This window comes from Acinonyx jubatus, chromosome F2, assembly GCF_027475565.1.
Source record: "Acinonyx jubatus isolate Ajub_Pintada_27869175 chromosome F2, VMU_Ajub_asm_v1.0, whole genome shotgun sequence".
Taxonomy (NCBI): domain Eukaryota; kingdom Metazoa; phylum Chordata; class Mammalia; order Carnivora; family Felidae; genus Acinonyx; species Acinonyx jubatus.
Window position 1 is genome coordinate 75,191,782 of NC_069394.1, and position 20,745 is coordinate 75,212,526.

A 20,745-nucleotide genomic window follows, 5' to 3' on the forward strand; every position below is an offset into this window, starting at 1 on the left:
GCTGCACAACTCTATGAATATACTAAAATCATGAGTTGTATACATTAAATGGATGGATGTTATGGTATGTAAATTACATCTCAATAAAGGTATTTTAACAAAAAGGTAGGAAATGAAGATAACTTGCACAGATCCACAGTCACATACTGCAACTTGGAAAGAGGTATTAAAATTTTTTAACTAAAAGATATTAAGCACTGTGTATGGCAGAAATAAATACCATGATTTGGGGTGTGTAGGACTTATTTAATAACAAGTAAAATTTACCAATTGCTTACTATGTCTTGCCAGGCACTGTGTTATACAAATCAGACACTTTTACAAAGTGTCAGCACTTGGTCAGAATGGGTCAAGAGTAATCCCATCTCGAGGGGACTGGGCGGCTCAGTCCGTTAAGCATCTGACTCTTGATCTCGGCTCAGGTCATGATCTCACAGTTCGTGAGTTCAAGCCCTGTGTCGGGTTTTGCACTGACAATGAGGAGCCTGCTTCTCTCTCTTTCTCTCTCTGCCCCTACCCTGCATAAGGTCGCTCTCTCTCTCTCTCAAATAAATAAATAATCTTACAAAAAAAGAGTAATCCCATCTCTCAGAATTTGTCATAAGGAAATAAAAAGCTTTGGTTGGATAAAAAAAAGAAACTAAGGTAAAAAACATATTCATTATGACATTATTTATAATAATAAAAACCTTGAAGCCATTTAAATGTCCAACAACAGCAACAACTATAGCATATGGCAAATTTCATATAGTCAATATTTAATAAAGATTTTAGTTCAGAAGACTGTGTAGTCCCTTGCATAAATAAGGGGCTACAGAATTCGTGCTACCATATTAAGAGTAAACATCTATTAAGCCCTTTAGGTACTGCCCTAAACACTTTTAAAAAGTTTTTTTAATGCTTATTTATTTTTGAGAAAGAGAGAGAGACAGAGCATGAGCGGGGACGGGAAGAGAGAGAGGGAGACACAGAATCAGAAGCAGGATCCAGGCTCCGAGCTGTCAACACAGTGCCTGACGTGGGGCTCAAACACACGAACCATGAGATCATGACCTGACCTGAAGTCGGACGCTTAACCAAATGAGCCACCCAGGTGCCCCCAAACACGTTACGTATATGAATTCATTTTAAGCCTCATGATAACCCCTTGAGGTAAGAGTTATTGAGGCACACAGTAGTTGTCAAGGTCACCGTGTCAGTAAATAGTCAAGTCAACATTTGAATCTTGGCCATTTGCCTCCTCAGACCATGTCTTAGCCATGAGGCCACACCTCCTTTTTATCATAGCATTATATTCCTTGGATATGGATAAGGACTAGAAAAGATACTCAACAACAGAAATACTGCTTGATGATCGCATTAGGAATAAAGTATTCCACTCTAATTTTAAAAATTTTTTGAAGTTCATGTACTTTGTTACCTTTATAGTAAAAAAAAAATGGTGAAGAAACAAAAAATCTTATATTCTTGTTATTACACCCATTTATCCCTCTACTCCTATTACCTCTTGGGATAAAAGATTTCATGTCTACCAAGAAAATGTAATGCAAATACAGAATCAAAACAAGAACGGTCTATTCCACCTTAGAGAATGTATATCATAATATATCTTAGCAAGCAAGTTGTAGCATATCAATTTTACCTTGAATATATCTGCACTGTTAGAGTTGAATAGCTGGTATTTCCCAGATCCCAAAATAATAGGACCTGAACATGTCGCCTCCCCATGGACATAAAGGGATACAGTTGCTGTGGTACCAGCATTTTCAAGATCCCCAGTGACAACGGTCACCTTCCAATCTCCTTCTGCAAAGAAAAAAGGAAATAAGAAAAATTGTGGAAGAAAACCATATTAATATTAGGAAATGAGGAGTTCTACCTAATCTACTTAGTTATGAGATGAATAATTTGTGAAATCAAGAAGTATTACAGCAATTGCTAATCATGGACTCCCTTTTGGAAACTAGCATGTGGAAAAGCCTTAGAATAGAGCATTTGAATCGCAAAGCAAATAAGCAGTGAACTTTGTAGGACAGCAGACATTTTAGGGAAAAACGTTAAACTGGAAACATTTAGTACCAGGTGCTTGGCTGGAAGATTTAGGAATTTATCACCGTCCAACCTTTGGGTGGTAATTGATGACAGACATATTGACAACCCAGCATTAAGGCAGTATCTGTACTAGGGAATAGCCTTGGCAAGATGGGCTTGGCGATTCTAGCAGAATTGTGGTGAGGAGGCGGAAAACCTAAAAATAAAGCAAAAGGAGCTAAAGTTTTTTTTCAAGAAAAATTCCAACCCCTAAGGGGTGGAAGGAACCAACAAGGAAGGAGTAAAATATTGTACGTAGGGCCTAGCAGAATTGGGAGGGGGAAGTTGAAGAAAAGACAAATTTGAAGCAGAGGAACACCAGGAGTCGTGTAAGCTGAACGGGTCATTGAGCTTTCTGCCAGGGCAATGCTGGAGGCACAGGAAGGCTGAGACAAGCAGAGCACGACAGAAAATATCTTTTTAAAAGGTCTACCAATTGTTCTACGATAGACTTAGTTGGGAAAACAAATCGAGATAGTATTTATTTCATCATCCGGTGCGCTTTAGAAAACGACATCATCAACCCCAAAGCAGTGAAACCCTCCCATGCGAGCTCAATACCACGTAGTCAAGCGAAACAGAGGACAGAGTCCTCCTGTCCCCTAGAACTCTACGTAGGGCACGCATCCCGACTCATCACAACCGATCCTGGATTGTAAGGCCAATTTAAAGGTGTCTTTATTGTTATTTTCAAAGCCTCCATAAGTACATCCCGCCTTGTGAGTATTTATTACATTTGCAAAAGATGGTGAAGACCCACCACCATTCTGAATATCTGAGTTCTCAGGAAGTCCTCCACTCAGAGGTTATCTTCCCTTTTAATACATAACGCCACTCTCCCCGGCCCCTAATCCATCCACAAAGATCACTGGAACGTCTCTAGTCAGTTTGACAAAACTTGCATCAGGTAGATTTTGCGTAATGTTGCATTTGTTAATAAAGATGGAATTTAATTAGGCCTCACTACCAAAATGCCAAGGGAGAGGCACAAGTCCCAGGGTGCACCCTGCGACTTCCACCCTGTGGCAAGTTTGCTTTGAGGAATTTCAGTTCATTTTCAGTGGGAAAACAGAGAACACGAACATTTCAAACTATGATCTCATTGAGAATCTCATCACGGTATTAATTCTTATAGAAGGCTTTCCACCTGTGCTTTGATGCATAATTCAAGAAGTTAAAGTATCTCTTTTCCTGTTTTTAGATCTTCTTTCCTATCTCATCCTTATCTCCTTCCCCTGCCATCTGGGCCCGCCCTGGGCTTTTTGTATCATGCTATCATGGGGAGAGGGACACAGAGGAGTTTGCGTGTCGGCTTGGATATCTTGTTTACTAAAACAGAGACAAGTAACAATGAGCCATTGATTTATATAATACTCCTGTATTCTTCCCTTTTGAAATTACCAGGTCACCACGATATGAGCTTTAAAAGTGGAGTAAGCAATGAAACGTCTTCTGCAGTGATATTTTTAAACTGTCATTATTCTGGGCAGGATTTTCTTTACCACCACTGGAAAAAACTTTAACTACTTTCCAGTATTTTCTAGAGTACACTTTTTAAAATCTGATCATTTAATTTCTCTAAGAATGTCTCACTACTAAAATACAAAATAGTTAGAAACATTTGTAGAAAATCACAGAGAGAAACAATCTGAGTCTATATTTAAACTAAAAACTCCACTGTCCTGTGAAAGTTTATTTCTGTCAGAGCTAAAAATATGTTTATAGTTTTTATATCTCTTATCACGCGTCACAATTACAAGGTTTTTGTTCTCTAATTTTCTATTGTGAAACTCTTTTTACCAAAAAATCAAAAGAACATGAGTTCAGATATTCGAAGTGTCTCTTTTATTTCTCTCCTTAGAGCTGCTGTGTGTCCAACCCCAAGGAGTCATACCTCAAAATACTGTTAACTTCTTCAGAAAATCACTTCTATTAACTCAAAGCTCCCAAAGGAAGCAAGAAAATTCCACGTAACTGAAATCTAAATATCTATCTTGTATTTACCAATGTTTTGAAAGGTTTTAAAAAGATTGTTGACTGTGCACTAAGCCATCGCTGAGCATCTGTCTCAGGCTGCCCCATTTTACTCTCTTTTCAGTGGCTCTCAACGCTTAAATTTGGAAAAGATACTATAATAGTCACCTCCACTTGAAGAAATCCTACTACAGAAAAAAAGAAAATTTTTCTTGGACGCTGCATCCTAGGAGGATTATTTTTCTTTTGTGTTAGAAATGTTTAAAAGCAGTCTAGATATACTCCATGATCTCTAAATAACCCAACAATGAATTTAAATTTCTTGTCAATAATAAAGTAAGTGTAAACAGGGGCTTCCACATTAACAATGAAAAGCATGTGTTCTGTCATTTGCTATTCTTACATAGTTAAATGCAATCAGTATAGATAAAACCGAACCAGAAAATCCTGAACTTTAGGACCTGACGGTATGCCAACAACTGGAATTCAACTAGTAGTTGTTGACCAGCTGACTTACAAGTAGGAAGTGTCCATATTATGTTCAAGCATTGTGACAGATATTCAAAAGGCTCTCTAAGGGTCATGTGAGTCAAAGTACTAAACCAGACTTGACAGTTGGTAGATCTTAACTAATACCAAATTTAGTGATTATTCATTGGCAAGCCATAGGCTAAGCGTTCTTCCTTTGAAGAGATCCCAGACCAGGGGTTGGCAAATTATTGCCCACTGGCCAAATCAGCCCACAACCTGTTTTTGTAATTAGTTTCACTGGAACACAGCCATGCCCATTTGTTTATGTATTTTCCATGGGTGCTCTGGTGCTATAACAGCAGAGCTGGGTAGCTGCAACAGAGACCATATGGTCTGCAAAGCCTAAGATGCCTATTATCTGGCCCCTTATCATAAAAGTTTGCCGAGTCCTGCCCTGCACGATCGATATAACTCAAAAATGTCCTCTCCAGCCTGCGTTAGGACATGTGCTGGTTCAGACTAAACATGCGAAATTTAAACAATGCAAGCACAGCTATCAAACTCCATCGATTTCCCAGTTTACATCCCAGGCTCCAGTCATGCCTCCACCACTCCATAAATACCAGGTTTATTTGCAATAGGCAATCTACACAGAATATGCCTGATCTCACTGCATTATTTAAAGGCCTTACCGATATCGCCCAACCCACTTGCTCTTTTGCAAAATGCCCATTTTACCTCTCTACTAAGAGGTGGAGTCCATTTTTCCTGCTTGAGTTCGGGCTGCCCTTGACCATTATGATGCAGCAAAGTGACATTCTGGGCCTTCTGAGTCTAGACTGATCTGGGTCTGTTAGGACACTCTTTTAGGACAGTCCCTCCTACACCCCAGGAGTTGTGTTGTGAAAACCTAAGGCACCTGGGAAGGTGCCTTACGGAGGAAGGTAACTCCAGCTGAGCTCCCAGTGTCATCGACCGGTGGAACGGGTGACCCATCTTGGAAGTCTGGCTAGCCATAGCTTCAGAGGTCTGTGCAAATGAAGTACTATTGGACTAAAGTCACCAAAGTTTCTGAGCTAAAATCACCTGGCTGAGCCACATCGACCCACTGAAAGGTAAAAGACGGTAATCAATTACTGTTTTGAGCCACTAAGCTTCAGGGTGGTTTCGTATGAAGCAGTGGAAAATTGGAAGAGCGGCTGAAAGCATTTCCTAGTTAAGAGCTCTCTGTTATCTTTTCTCTTATAAATACCATTAGTGTTTCTACCAGGAGGTCTTATTCTTAGCATGTATGCAGGGGGGTTTGACTGATGCACCTCCTTCATTTCCTAGGAAAAGGGGAAAAAATAGATTGCAAGTCTACTGTTAACTGTTTCCTTTCCCAAGTTTTCTCATTAATTGGAGGTTTATTTTCAGGAAGGCACGAGCGAGTTATTTTGGGGAGCAAAATCCCTGCAGCTAGTAAAGTGCAATAGCCCTTCTTGAGATCTTAACAATTTATATTTACCTTATTCTGTGTATTCTGTTACAGAGGCTACACGCATTTGCCTTTGTAGCTCGGAAAATTGACCCTGTTGTTGAATATAGAAACATCTGTGTCTAGACACATTTCAGTTACTTGGCAACTACCCTACCGAATACTCAAAGAAATGTAAGGAGACTGCATGTGAATTAAGCTCTGACCATGCAATTGTTAGCTCGGCATATTGAGGAAAAAACTCCTCTTAGCTGCCAACCTAAGTCATCCTAATGCACAGTAAAAACCACGGGCCAGGCATGCTTTGTCTGATGAAGCACCGGACAGCAAGTATATTCCTGTGACGCTTGCCTTAAGAGAGCAGGACACAAAAAGATGCAGTGAGCGTGACAGAGCCTTATTCCCCTCTGCAGATCGCAGCCTCCCACTGCTCTGATTACAATCACAGGTAGACTGAGACAGCCTACAAAGAACAATAGCACGGTGCATCACGAAGCGTGTGCTCGGCTCGAGCTTGGTGGAGAGGCTGAGCCTGTGGCAAGGAAGGAGGGAGGAGAGCTGCAGGGGACTCGGGAACAAAAGCCCTAAAGGGAACCAGATCCCCCCCTCACACGGCCCCGCGAGGCTCTCCCAGACTCTAGGTGACGAATCTAAGAATTCTACTCTACTCACAGTCCCTTTTCTCCTCGAGAGAGGTCATGGCAAATGAAACTTTCTCAATCCTTACATCCATGGAAGTATTTTAGCATTGCTTATGGACTGGCATGCTGGTCAAATGCTTAATTCTACTCTGTTCATACCGTTGCTACCCCCTGCCCACCGCAGCCTCTGGCCTCTCCGAAATCTCTCTCCCACAGCCACTTTCCCTTACACCATCCCTCAGCTATCTCGAAGGGCTTTGTCCTACCTCCAGGCCTTCACCTGCAAGTCAATTCCTGCAAGAAGCATTCCCAAACACCCCTCCCAGTCACTAGAACGAACCCTTCTCTCCATATCTCTAACAGACCCTATGCAAACTTCAACTCTGAGATCTATAAGTAAGCGCCATCTCTCTGGCCCTCCTACCCCTATGCACCCACCCAGATTGTAAGCCCCTCGAAGGACCAGTTTGGGTCTTACATGTCTCTGTAAACCCAGCACCTAGTACAACCCTTGGCCCAGAGCAGGCTCTCAAACAAAACGAAAGAGTGAACAATTCAGAAAATATTTGGGGATCCGTTAAGAAATAGTTTGAAAGGCAAAGACTGCACGTGTGAGAAAGGATATGCAAGGTATTAAGAATGCTTTAGCACAATATACAACTATTTCTCAACAAAGAGTAAGTTCTTCTGATTAGGACTTCTGTCATTAGGGTATTTTTTTGTACAAAGGACAAGGACATTGCTATTTGCCTCATAATTGGTCTTGTTATTAGCACAAAGATAATAGAAACAATATTGACCTTATATCACCCAAATTTTGAAGGGCATGTAAATATATTTCAATGAGATTTGGCAAGGATATTATAAATAAGACAAATTATTACTTTATCCTAATTTTCGATAATTTTATCTCCAAACAATTCTGTCTATAAACTCACAAATCCTTCAAAATACAACCTCATAAGAGGATCATGAGATTTTTTTTTGAATTTTTTTAGTACTTGACAAATATTTTTATTCTTCCAAGAGACAAATATCATTAATCCTATTATACATACAAAGCAATAGAGAAATTATGTGCTCACTAGCCCAGGAATTAGGATAAATTCGATACAGAATTAGAAACAGTTATGCTTCCTAGAATAAAATGATTTCAAACAATACTCCATTTTCTTCACTTTAAGTCTGGGAAAAAAGCATAAAACACTATCAGAAATGAATCTGTGATATATTCCACATTGATATTGGTGTAGGGTACATGGTTTGTCACTTCTGTGGTTTTGTTCGTTATTTATTGCTGCGTGATGGGGTAAAGGACACCCCAATTTACAGGGCTGAATACAGAAGACTCAGTGATTAGAGACAGTTGATGGCCGTGGGGGATACTGGATGCTCACGACCTTTGATCCCTCTTACCACAAGGGAAAATGCAGGTTAAACATTACCACGTACTGGGGTTGTGAGGCGTACAGGCTCTGGTTACATGTTTTGTAGATATTATTTTATCTAATCCTTACAGCAACCCTAACGGTTCCTGTTATGGCCTCTATTTTATAAGAAACAACTGAGGCACAGAGAAATCCAGGGATCTCCTCAAGCCAGGCAGTGAGTAAGCAGTGCGGTCAAAATTCAGAACCTACACCTGTAACCACGGTGCTCCATAGCCTCCCTGCGGGTTGGAACTTGTCACGTGTCACTGTTAAGTTAGGATGACCGCTGTTCACTGCAGCGTGCTGTGAATCCTCTGCCTCTCTCTGTCTGGTATGTCCAATTCCACATCAACTCTTGATTCTTGACAGGCGGAATAGCATAATGGCTAAGTGTCAGGCTCCTCCAGGGTGCCTCAGGGTCCCTGTGGCCATCCTCAACCTGGATTCCAGATTCTCCTCAGTGGGTATTTCTGCCTTGTCCTTATCCCCAATTCCCTTCAAACTCCCCCACTGACCATCCACCTTACCCCGGCTAGACACCTTAGCTTGCCCCTCTTTGGATATCTGCTAACAGTGCTCAAATACTTCATGCTCTGGCTTCCAAGCAACCTATTAGGTCTAAACCTACCTTCAGAACCACATCACTGGCGTCATTAGGATCGCTACTCACGGTCCTCAGTGGCAGAACGCATGTCTCGACTCACATCTGCACTCTACGTGAGCCACCCTCCATCAGTTCTACAGCTGTAGTTATCTACTGCTGTGGAACAAACCATCAAAAACTGAATGGCTTGAAACAACAATTATTTCTTTGGCCAATGAATCTGCAATGTGGGCCAGACTTGGCAGGGTAAGTTCATCTGTGCTCCACATGGCATTGACAGGGGTGGCTCAGCAGCAGACAGAAGGATCTGTGTTCAAGATAGCTCTTTCACGTGACTGGCAAGTTGGTGCTGGCCGGGAGCTCAGCCAGGCAGGGCTCAGGGTAACAGCCTTTGTGTCTCTCCATGTAGACCTGTCCATGTGTTCTGGGCTTCTTTACAGCATGGTGGCTGGGCTACAAGAGCAAACACCCCCCAAGAGAGAGCCGGGCAGAAGCACTAACACATCTTTTGACCTACTTACTAGTAAAAAACAGAAATGTCACAAATGTCACATAGCGTAACTTGCATTCCATGCTACTAGTTGAGGCAGTCCCAAAGGTCTAACTGGGTTGACTGCACCTTTTTGTGGGGAATCGGCAAGGCTCTGGGAGAGTCCATGGGGCAGGAAATGTAGCTACAGCATTTTAGCAAATAGAGTCTTTCACATCTACCTCTCAGACTTGCCCATCCCAACGCTCCTCAGCCCCCTTTTCCAACAAAACCACTATTCTCTAGGTCAGTGTTCTCAACTGGGGGTAATTTCTCCCCCCAGAAAATATTTGCTGAAGCCTGGAGACATTTTTCATGGTCACAACAGGGGGCTGAAGGTTATTAGCATCCAGTGGGCAGAGGTTCAGGGATGCTGCTAAACATCCTTGACAGTTTCCCCACAATGAAGAATTATCCAGCCCAAAATGTCAATAGTTACAAGGTTTAAGAACCTTGCCTCAGATTAAGAGCAATTTGATTATTCCTATTTTACCCCAAACTGCACTATGCTTTTTGTGAATGATCTCCAACTATAAATTGGTTGAGAGTAGGCTCTCTGTGGTAATGTTTCTGCATAACTGTTGGATATTCTGAAGATGCTGAGATCATATTATTGTTTTAGTGTCAAATCCATTATATTCAATTACTGTGTTGATTTATGGGTATTTTGTCTCAGTCAGGAAAAGATACGAACCTACCTTCTAGAATCAATGCAGCATGAATGACTATTCAAACACTGGCCATTTCCTGTCAGGACAAAATGAGGCCAAAGCCAAGCAGGGGGGATGGGAAACACTGCATCGTTTCCTTCATTGCTCACTTAACTCTTCCTGGCAGACCCACGTCGAAGGTTCTGGGCACCAAACAGTAAGTCACAGCAAATATCTAGCCTCAGCTGAGAATTCCTGCGACTTCACCTTCTTCCTTTTGGTTCCAAACTTGTCCCCACATTGACTTCTCTTTTCCCATTTAACCCTGCTGGAATTTGTTAACCACGTTTCAGGCTACCTATATTGGGACTGATGAGGCAATCCCAGAAATGGTATCCCTGGCATCTCAGCTGCAAACATCATGGGCACCTATCTGAAACACTGACCCCTCAGGCCCACCCAGGTTCTCAGGTGCCCACAGCGTATCTTTCTATCCGGAAAATGAGACTGACCAAACAGGTAGAAGGTTCTGACAGAGGAGCTCAGGTGGTTACTTCTTTATCCACACAACTACCAAAAACTGTGCCATAAGTGATCAGAGCAGGGAGCAATTCAAAGCCATCTACACTTGACTTGGAATGTGTGATGATGTTATAAAATAGTTTATATTCTTAATTATGGTTAGGTGAATCCAATAATTAAATTTCAGTTTCTTTCCTAGAGCAGACACTCTTTGGGTAGAGAGACCTGAAAGCATGTATAGAAAATAGAATTGAGAGGAGAGAGAACATATTGGAATAATCTTTACCCCAGATAATCTGTCAAGCTGCTAATACTCATGCTGCAAAAAGTTGGCATTGCCTGTAAATAAATGAGTGCTCCCAGAGTCTTATACTCCCTCAGGTCAGAAACCCTTGAGAGCTTGTAGGTAGCTCAGCCATTTAAAGTGAAGCAGTTTCGTGTGTATAATGCTTAAGAGCTGAATGCCAATACCAGTTCTTTTCATTTACTGTTTGACTTAAGACAAGCTTCTGATACTTCTGAGCCAGTGTCTTGGGACGGTATTTGTAAAGCTCTGTCACTATAATACCACTAAATTCTGGATACATTGAAAAAAAAAAAAAAACCTTTTTAGTACACTACTTCATTCCCAAGAAAGTAAGAAAAATTCCCCACTGTCAAATAAAATAATAATAAGAAGAAGAAGAATAAGAAGAAGAAGAATAGTAGTAGTAAAGAGGCCATCAGCAGAAATTTAGTGGCAAGTCACCAGCAACTGCTAGGTCTGGAGTTGCGCTTAGGGTAAATGTCAACACCCCAGGCCTGGGGCGGGAGGCTGGAGCTACACAAGGCTGGGAGCTGGACCTGAGACTTCTGAGGCAAGCCTAAAGAGTCTACGCCCTTAGTGAAAGGTTGTGCTCCAAGTAATCATAAGCAAAGGAAGCCCAGCAGAAGCCTGATCTGTCTCTACAAAGGTTCTAGGTGAAGAAAGATTAATAAAGATAAAACAATAATAACAATAACACCCCCGAGAACTGAAAACGTCCTTTCATGTGTGTCTGGAATAAGGTTAAAAACTAAAGATCTAAAAATATAGCCTAATCAACTAGAAACACAACACAACAAAATAAATCCAAAGACACAGATGATATCTACACATACATAAACACACACACATTCTGAATGACTAGGGACAGTTAGAAGTTCCTTTAAAAAGAACAGTACGGACTCTGGAATCAAACTATTTGGATTCAAGCTCTAAATTTGCTATTTGCCACCTGTGTCACCTTATGTGAGTTAAAAAAAAAAAAAAAAACCCAAAACCTTGTGTATCCTTTACTTTCACCATCTGTAAATGGAACAATGATACTGTCTACCTCCTGGGTTATTGTGAGGATTAAATAAATAGATCTAAAACATGGAGACCCGACATAGTAAAAACCTATATAAGTTCACTATTAATGTTGCCATCTGCCTCTATTCCACATTGTAGTACAGACGTAGATAGCATCCTAGGACAAGAAAAGGTATCGTCATTCACATATAATGTGGCTGCCTTCACAGATCATTCAAAAAGTGTGTAAAAATTTATTCGAGTTATGATTAATATATTTGTTATTTATTAATGTATGTATATATTATCAAATTATTTATTATATTATAAATTAATATACATTTATTAGAATTACTAAGAGGGCTTACCATAATGGCTAACTATAAGCATGATATAAGAGGCATTGATAACAGATGAAAAATTCAATCCTGCAATGTACAAAACATATTATTCATGAGCAAGTTCAGTCTAACTCAGAAATGCAGCTTTACTGTGATAAATTATTTTACCTATATGAATTATAAATATTTATGTTTATAAGGCATCAGGTTTGGGAAACATGTCTTAGATAATTGTGGGAATTTATTAAATATGGCCTGGAGTTAATGATGGTACATAATTGTATTTACTGTGAACTACCCTGAAGTGAAATGAAATTAACTCAGTTGATTCCTTCTTGTCCTTTCTACCACTAAACCGAACTAGGATCTTGGGCTATTTTTTTCCCACTGCAGCTACACGGAAGGGCATGAATTACACAAACACGCTTCATGAACTTTCCAAGCCTAAGCCTCATGTTTGCTCTTCACCACAATGTAATGCTGCCTCATCAGATTAGACTACGTAACTTCCCAAGGTTCTTTCCACACCATAAACCAGCTGATTCATACAACCGTAAAACTACTGATGTATTTCCAGAATCATATTCCAAGAAATATTAAAGATCGCATTCTTCAGAATTCAAAAATGAAAGAAAATAAAAGACCATTCACAGACAAATGAGGATAGTGTCCCAAGAACTAAGGTCTGTGATTAATCTGCATTTGTACTATAAAAAATACATTTTAATTCGACCACAAAAATAAGCTAAAACCACAGAAATAAAGAAAACATTTTGTATAGTTTATTTAATCAAAATTAATTTTTAGCAAAGTTTTAAAAGTGTATCTACCAACCTCCTAGGTAAACATGTCTGCTACTTAAGCAACCTCATTCTATTTGGTATCACTGATGTTGATTACATGGATACTATTATTAACAAAGGACTTTCAACATTTTCAACCTTATTTAAAACCTTCAGTTCAAAACTATTAGCCTATGTTATTCATATATAATGAAGTCACCACCAAGTCCTGAGATTAATGGATAATTTTTCTACTGAGAGTGCGATTTCAAGTTTTATCACTTCCAGACTTACCGTAAAACACAGAACTTCTGAGGCCCCTTAAAGTTACTAACAGATTCTAGAACAATAGTAAAATTACACCCATATTAACAGTCTGACACCTACACAGCTTACCCTCTCTACATAATTAGAAAACAAAAAGTAAAATATTAACCAAAATACAATTTCTAATACAATAAATGCAAATGCCATTTATGGACACAGTGTTTGCATCTTAGTGGCCATCCTACAAGACTTTACGACTATAATAATGTTAGCATTACCCCTTGCCTCATTTCAACTTGCCACACAGAACAAACAGTTTTGGAAACATGAAGGTTTGTTCACTGAGTATGCATATTAGTAATTTGTATTTATCCATATCATTCAGATCAGCTTTAAAATGTCAATATATTAATAACACAACTGCAGGTTGATTTGAAGAAGATCTAATAGAAAAAGCTAATCTCAGAAGACTTAAAAAGAAAACTGAGAACCAATATGCAAAATTAGTTTAAAAAAAGGACAATTAATAGAAATTAATCATTTGGAAAATGATTATTTCATCCATACATTTAAACTTTTGAAGGGAAAAAGCATTTGGGGCTAAAGTTACTTATCTTAGTTTCTTTATAAATCAAACCATAATATAATGCCTGTTCCTATATTCATTTTAAATATTTTTGGATCAATAGTTTAAACTCAATAAGAACATACTAAAAATCATACAAGGCAGGTAATCTTGAAACAGAAATAGATCATTTCAGATGATTAGAAGATGAAAAGTGGCAACAACATTTACCATTTGCTTCCTCTTGTATTTTAGGCTGATGATTTATTTGCATTTCTGCAAAAATAAAAGTGAAGTACAGTTAATAATAGATTTGTCTGATGATATTGTAAGTGGGAGAAAATGAAGGGTGAGTTAACTCTTTAATGGTAGCCAAATCCTTAGGTTGATTTGTAACTTACAAATTATAGGGCATATAATGTTGCCAAGACACATCTTTATATGTGCTTTTATTTTCACTGTGAGAAATAACTATACATCTGATACAAAGGTAAACTATCAAAAGGGACATTCTGGGGACAACTGAGGAATGTTCCATGATATCCAGTAGTATCAAGATCATCTTGTAATATTCCATTGTATGTATGTATGTATGTATATATATGTATATGTGTGTATATGTATATATACATATATATTACATCTTCTTTATCCATTCATCAGTTGATGGACACTTGGGCTATTTTCATAAAGACAGAGAGAGGCAAACCAAGAAACAGACTCTTAACTAGAGAGAACAAAGTGATGCTTGCCAAAGGGGTGGTGGGGAGGGAATGAGTTAAATGGGTGATGGCGATTAAGGAGGGTATGTGGGATGAGCATTGAGTGTTGTGTATGTAAGTGATGAATCACTGAATTCTACTCCTGAAACCAATATTACACTGTATATTAACTGACTGGAATTTAAATAAAAACTTTTCAAATAATCATCTTGTATTTTCTTCTCCTGAAGATTTCATTAATCCTCACCTTGAAGACAGAGTTCAATTTCTGAATGAATTACGCCCTGAGACATAAAGGGAAGCCATCTAAGGAAAAGAAAGAAAAAAGAAAGAAGAAAACAAGAAAGAAAATTAATTTTTTTCTCAATTTTTCCAATAAGCTCAATTCTATACTAATTTTGAACATGAAAAGGTAACTATTAAAAAAACAGCTTTTTATAAAGTCAAACAATCCAATCTACCGTGTACTCCTGATTGTGGTAAGAACGATATCATAACCGTGGCTTGAAGAATAGAACATGTAAATTGCTAAACCTGCTAACCACCTACTTCTCCGGGTTTATCAGTGCTCAGTCACAACACTCGTAAACGCACCTGGGGCTCCAGCAGAGACCTGCCCCACCAAGCTGTGATGAAGGCAAGGGCTAGTCTAAGACTGAACCCGATACCTGGGCTAGGCTAGAAAGGGTGGCCCACCCATTGGCCCAGAAAAAGAAGTTCCCTCATTTTCATACATCTTCTATGGAGGTCTCTATCTTGCTTTCACATGACTTCCTCTAATATCTCTTCCTCCTTAAAGAATAACGGTATTACCTTAAAACTTGATGAAAATATTACCACTTTGGAAAATGTGCTTATGCTAAATAATAGCTCATCCTGACAACTTCCCTCTAAATCAGCCAAACTTCTGTGTTAGAAGCTCCATGTCGTTGAAAAAGCCAAGGCTAAACTCAGAAAACCAACGTTATCATTTTCTGGCTTTGTGACATTACCCTCTTAAAGCTTCATTTCCTTGACTAAGTTATCTGTCTCACAGAGCTGCTGTGAAGCTGAAGTCAACAGTCACGTAAACATACTTTATGGACTATTAAGTGGTACATAAATGTTACTATTATATCATAATAAGCACAGTTATTGTTATCTCACAAACATACTTCCATTCCTTCCATCCGTCTATTCAATAAGTGTTTAGAAAGTGCCTTCTGTGCACCAGGTCCTTTGCTAAGTGCTGGGGACACAGGAAGAACAATAGAGACAGGGAGCCTGAGCTGAAGGAATCTCAGTGTGAAATGTGGAAACAGACATGTAAAGGTATCGATGTACAAAGAGTTATAGGTGGATGTATAGAAATACTTGCAGATATTGTAGGAAGAGAAAAGGAGGCTGACCAAGCCTGAATGGCAACAATGGGGAAGTACAAAGGAAGAACAAACAAATGTCAACAAAGAGGTGATACTTGATCCGAAGGGCGGAGGGTAAGGAGAGGTCTGACAGGCAAACCAGAGATTGGGAAGGGCATCACAGGGAGAGAAAACAGCATCGGCAAAGGTACACAGACAAGGTTCCACATGGCTGAAGCACAGGAGGCTGCTGGGAAGGACACGGGGGCAAAGGGGAGTGGACCCCGTGTGAGGGTCACTGAAGGGGAGGTCACTGGAGCTGAGAGTGTCGAGTGATGCAGAGGTGGGGCTGCGGGACTCACTCCACCACTCTGGTCTTGAAATCTCCAGACTATGCTAACAGGCAGGGTAAAAAGGTGGACTGTGTTCACCTCAGCTCTCAGGACAGCTCATCTCTCTGTTTTTCCAAAGCTTTGAGAGCTCCTATTTCCTTCTGATCACTTTCGCTCAGTGTTCTTTCTTTCCCTTTTCTGAAATCTAATAACACGTATAACTTACTTTATGTGTTTATTTAGCCCGATTATGCAATTTTGCTTTCTTTTGGTCTATGTATCCTGTCTTTGCAGCAAGATGGTCGTCTCCACAGTTTCCCCGATAAGCCAGAACAAAGCAGGTCAACTTTATGTTGAAGAACATAGTCTTTGGATTTCACGCACGGTCAGACTGCCTGGTTCCACACTGCTTAGCCACTGATTAGCAATCTTCGTCTCTGTGAGCCTCGATTTCCTCATTTGTAAACTGTAGATAATAATGGTGGCTACACAATAGGGATACAAGATTAGATACATAAATTTATCACAGTATCTGATGTGTGACAAATGGCCACCAAATATCTGTCACTACTGTATCTTCTCACTGCCAAACCCAGTACTTTGTACTTAGCTGGGGTTACAGTTCCATTTGGGGTGACTGCCATGCCCCTGCTTTGCAAATATGTCATAAAGAAGTAGACCGTGAACACTAACCTTTACACCAGAAGTCCTGCCTCTTACCATAGCTGACTGGGGCAGATAGGGACACCTGATCCATGCTTACTCAATCGGTCTTCATATTTTCACACAAGAGACACAGAAACTGTCATCAGAAGGCACGGACAACGGAGGCTTCACAGCATCTGTATGTTAAGGCCAGGTGGCATTTTGGAGCCCAAGCCAAAGATACGGCAGAGAAAAGCCAGCGCACAGAGAGAAGAAGCTGGTGTAGAGAGGCAGAACAAAGATGTTCAGTGAAGAGACACTGTGGAAATGCAAACAGAGGGACTGGCTCTCTGATGACTTTCTAATTTACAATGTCTAGCTTTACTTCTTTATTGATGGCTTCCACGAGAATCACTTTCCAAGTTGCCCTTCTAAAATTAACTTCAGTGAACTCCTCATCCTTGCAGCAAACCAGGCTTTATCGACTGACCAACTGAAATTTTCAAAGTCATACTCTCAACTTGTCTTTCGTTTCGTCCGTGCATGGAAGGTCCCTAGTATGGCTTCTCTCTTTTTTTTTTTTTTTTTTTTTTTTAGAAGATACACGGCTAAAGCAAGGTTGTGGCCCTGAAAGCTACTGAGACTTTTGAGTACTGGAAATCTACTAATCTGTGTATATGCTAATTCCCTCTGGTTTGTTCCAGGTATGGATTTCTTAACTTGAAATCACCAAGACTATGAACTCTTAATTCCCATCAGTCACCATAATTTCTATGATGCTAACGGTTTTATAGCATCATTAGATACTGACTCATGAACTCTGTCTAATTAACAGAACAAGATAAATCTTAGTTGCTGTGGATGATGCTTATTTGCAGCACAGGCATATTTTCTTCTGAAAAATGGCTCTACCTAGCTGCCTAGGTCTGTGTCCACACCCATCCCTTAATTTCTATCCCAGAATGGGCCACAAAAGAAACTGAGAGGATTAACCAAGACTAGTTGTTGAGGACTGTGAACCATGTGTTTGCATTAGGATGTGAAAATTCCCCCCAATCCAGTGAACAGAGGAAAATATTGGAGCAGTATGGCTTGAGGAACATGATGATATTAAAGGAATGGAACAAAAGGTAAGCAGGAGGAGCCTGCTTGCCCAAGAACAAACACCACACACATTTTGCAGCCACCAGCAGAAGCATGCTTAAATACCCCCAGACCACCAGGGGCTTCCCTTTCGCTGGCTAGCTAGAAAATACAAACACAGAAAGAAAAGAAATTTCTCTAGCCTTTTAAGGTTAAAGTGGACAACCATGGAATATGTATGAGTGATGTCGCCCTTAAATATGTGGGCTGTTTTTGGGGGGAAGGGGCATAAAAAGGTGACATAGAGGAGATTTTGTCTGAGATATATTTTAGATACGGCCACCATTCACTCACATCGAAAACGGCAGAAGAAATACTAAATGCTTGTAAGAAGGTTCTACGTCTCCACCCCCATCCCGAAAAATGAGCAAGACTCATCCCTGCGCCTCATTCTGTCAGTTTCCCACCATCACCACTTGTCACTTCCATACTGAAGAATGGCTCGAACTGACAAAAAGAGCCCGGAAATCTGCAGCAGCACAAATACATGCTCAGAATAGCAAGAAATGATTAATAGTGGCCTCTTTCAGGGGAAAAAAAATCAGTAAAGTTAAGTGATTGCTCACTGTCTCGTGATAATTTTTATTATTTTCTCCCTATAAAAATAGTATTTTACATTTCTGTATTTTGTCAAAATTTCAGTGTCCTTTCTTATCGATCATTTCCCCTATTTCCCAGAAAGGGAAAATAAAACTCTTAGTACATAAGCTGAATTATTTTCAAAATAAACAAATACATAAACAATTTTTACTGAAACACCTGAGGATGTTACAGAGGAAACTGATATAAAGAGGAGGAGACCTCTAAAGTTTCTTCCACTGCTTTTTATTAGTCCTCCCTCCCTTCTTGCCACTCCTTTTTCCCTCCCTCCTTCTCTCTTCTCTCAGTTCCTTCCTTCCTTCCTTCCTTCCTTCCTTCCTTCCTTCCTTCCTTCCTTCCTTCCAGTATTGGCCAAGTCTGTGCTTGGTGCAAGAAACCATGTTGGACAATAAAAACAAATGTATGAGAAGCTTAAGAAGCTTATCATCAAGTACCTGAGACAAACACATTTGTAAACAATGACAGTAGATGACGCTGTGTGGTAAGTATTGCACAGAGGTGTAAGTAAAGCTCTAAAGAACTGTAAAGAGAAACACTTCTGGTTGGGCAAGCAGAGAATGCTTCGTGGCATGGACAGCATTGTATACTGAGCCTTGAAGGATAAGGATTTCACCAAGCAGAGGAAAGAATAAAATGAGCTAAGACCTGTGCGGTAAGAGAGTATTAATGTCCCTGGAGAATGTCTACGGAAGAGAGCAAAATGCACTTTATTGGGGAGAATTAGGAGAGAAGACTAGAAAGGCTGTTGGGGAGACAGGAGGGGTCAACTCATTTTACACGTGGCACTACAAACTAACACCTTAACACATAGCTGGCCTGGGTGTAACACTTCCCTTGTCCACTATGGTGATGTGAAGAAGCGTGCCCTTTAAACTGGGCTGCCCTGAGTCCCTTCCTGACCCTCTCCACAAACTCAATCCTGCCCTGTCTATAACTTAGTTTATGATTCATTCACAAATTCTTCAAATTTAGCACACGCTTCCTGAGCACCTACAACATTCTGGGATAAGTCTGTCCTATGGACACTGAGGGTGTTGATGACCCCCTTCTAAGGGCATAGACCTTCATGTGTGATTTCCTCGGAAGACACGCCAGAAAATAAACACCAGAACTGGCACAGGCAACTAAGCACGGAAGATGCTTTGTGAATGATCATGACGGAATGGTAGACAGGGGATCATCAACCTTGCTTCCGTTTAAGAGCCTCTTGCGTCTAATGCAGCCCTGCCAATGCCTGAGCCACAGAGATGAAACCACAGAGATTGCGCCCCTCTCTGCCAGACGGTGAAGACACAAAAGTCCCAGTTGTGGTTAATCAACCAGTAACGTGAGAGTTTTTCAAGACCGAGATATCGTGAGACAAATAAACGGTTCATTGACAAAAATATCTATACCAGTGGAATATTACACTTCTGGGCTCACTTTAAGAATCACTCTTGGGGCACCTGGGTGGCTCAGTCGGTGAAGCGGCCGACTTCGGCTCAGGTCACCATCTCTCGGTCCGTGAGTTCGAGCCCTGCGTCTGGTTCTGTGCTGACCCCTCAGAGCCTGGAGCCCACTTCAGTTTCTGTGTCTCCCTCTCTCTCTGCCCCTCCCCCGTTCATGCTGTGTCTCTCTCTGTCTCAAAAATAAATAAACGTTAAAAAAAAAAGAATCACTCTTTGGTATTGTATTAATACTTCAAAATATGTATTAAGTGATAATTTTGTTTATACATGTCTTATACATATGTAGACCTTTTAGATTCCATGTTCTAATGCCCAATTCTTCATTTAAGGTGATTTGCCTTAGGGCTTGCCCAATTCTTCATTTAAGGTGATTTGCCTTAGGGCTTATAGTGTCTTCATTAATGCATGCCCTTCGGTTCAGTTCAGTAGGTATGTAACTTTAAGCTATTGTATTTCAGGATATACGGTAGGGATTGAATAGAAACATAAGACGTAAGTCTGACCTGAAGAAAGTCTTGTGAGAGCTAGAAGTCACATAGACATAAATACACAAATACAACTACGGAAAGTGAGTGTTGAGTTAACAATACGTACTTTGGTAAAAATAGGGAAGGAAGGGACAGTTGGCCCAACCTGAAGCTTTAGGAGAGACCCCCCGGTACAGGGGACACAACCTCGTGTTGATTCACGAGTAAACAGAGTGAGAGCCCACAAGACTCCAGGCACCAGGAGAGGACCAGAGGTTGGGCAAACTCAGGTGGCACAGCACCAGCTGAGAGGAACACCCAGGGCCGACCAGGAGCGGAGAAGCACGGAGTCTCCCCCAGGGCGCGTGAGGCTGGTGTGAGCTGCAAAGGGT

At 40.4% G+C, this 20,745-nt stretch overlaps 1 protein-coding gene across 1 annotated transcript in view; it reads right to left on the minus strand.

The window, feature by feature from the left end:
* Nucleotides 1-20,076, minus strand: part of LOC128312798 (polycystin-1-like) — a 95,064-nt gene extending 74,988 nt beyond the window's left edge. The window contains exons 1-4 of the mRNA XM_053208185.1: nucleotides 16,744-20,076; nucleotides 14,626-14,684; nucleotides 13,888-13,932; nucleotides 1,643-1,806 (exon numbers count right to left, since the gene is read on the minus strand). Of these exons, the coding sequence (XP_053064160.1) occupies nucleotides 1,643-1,806; nucleotides 13,888-13,932; nucleotides 14,626-14,671 (255 nt within the window). The 5' untranslated portion in view covers nucleotides 14,672-14,684; nucleotides 16,744-20,076. The remainder of the gene's footprint in view (nucleotides 1-1,642; nucleotides 1,807-13,887; nucleotides 13,933-14,625; nucleotides 14,685-16,743) is intronic.
* Between the last annotated feature and the right edge of the window lie 669 nt (nucleotides 20,077-20,745).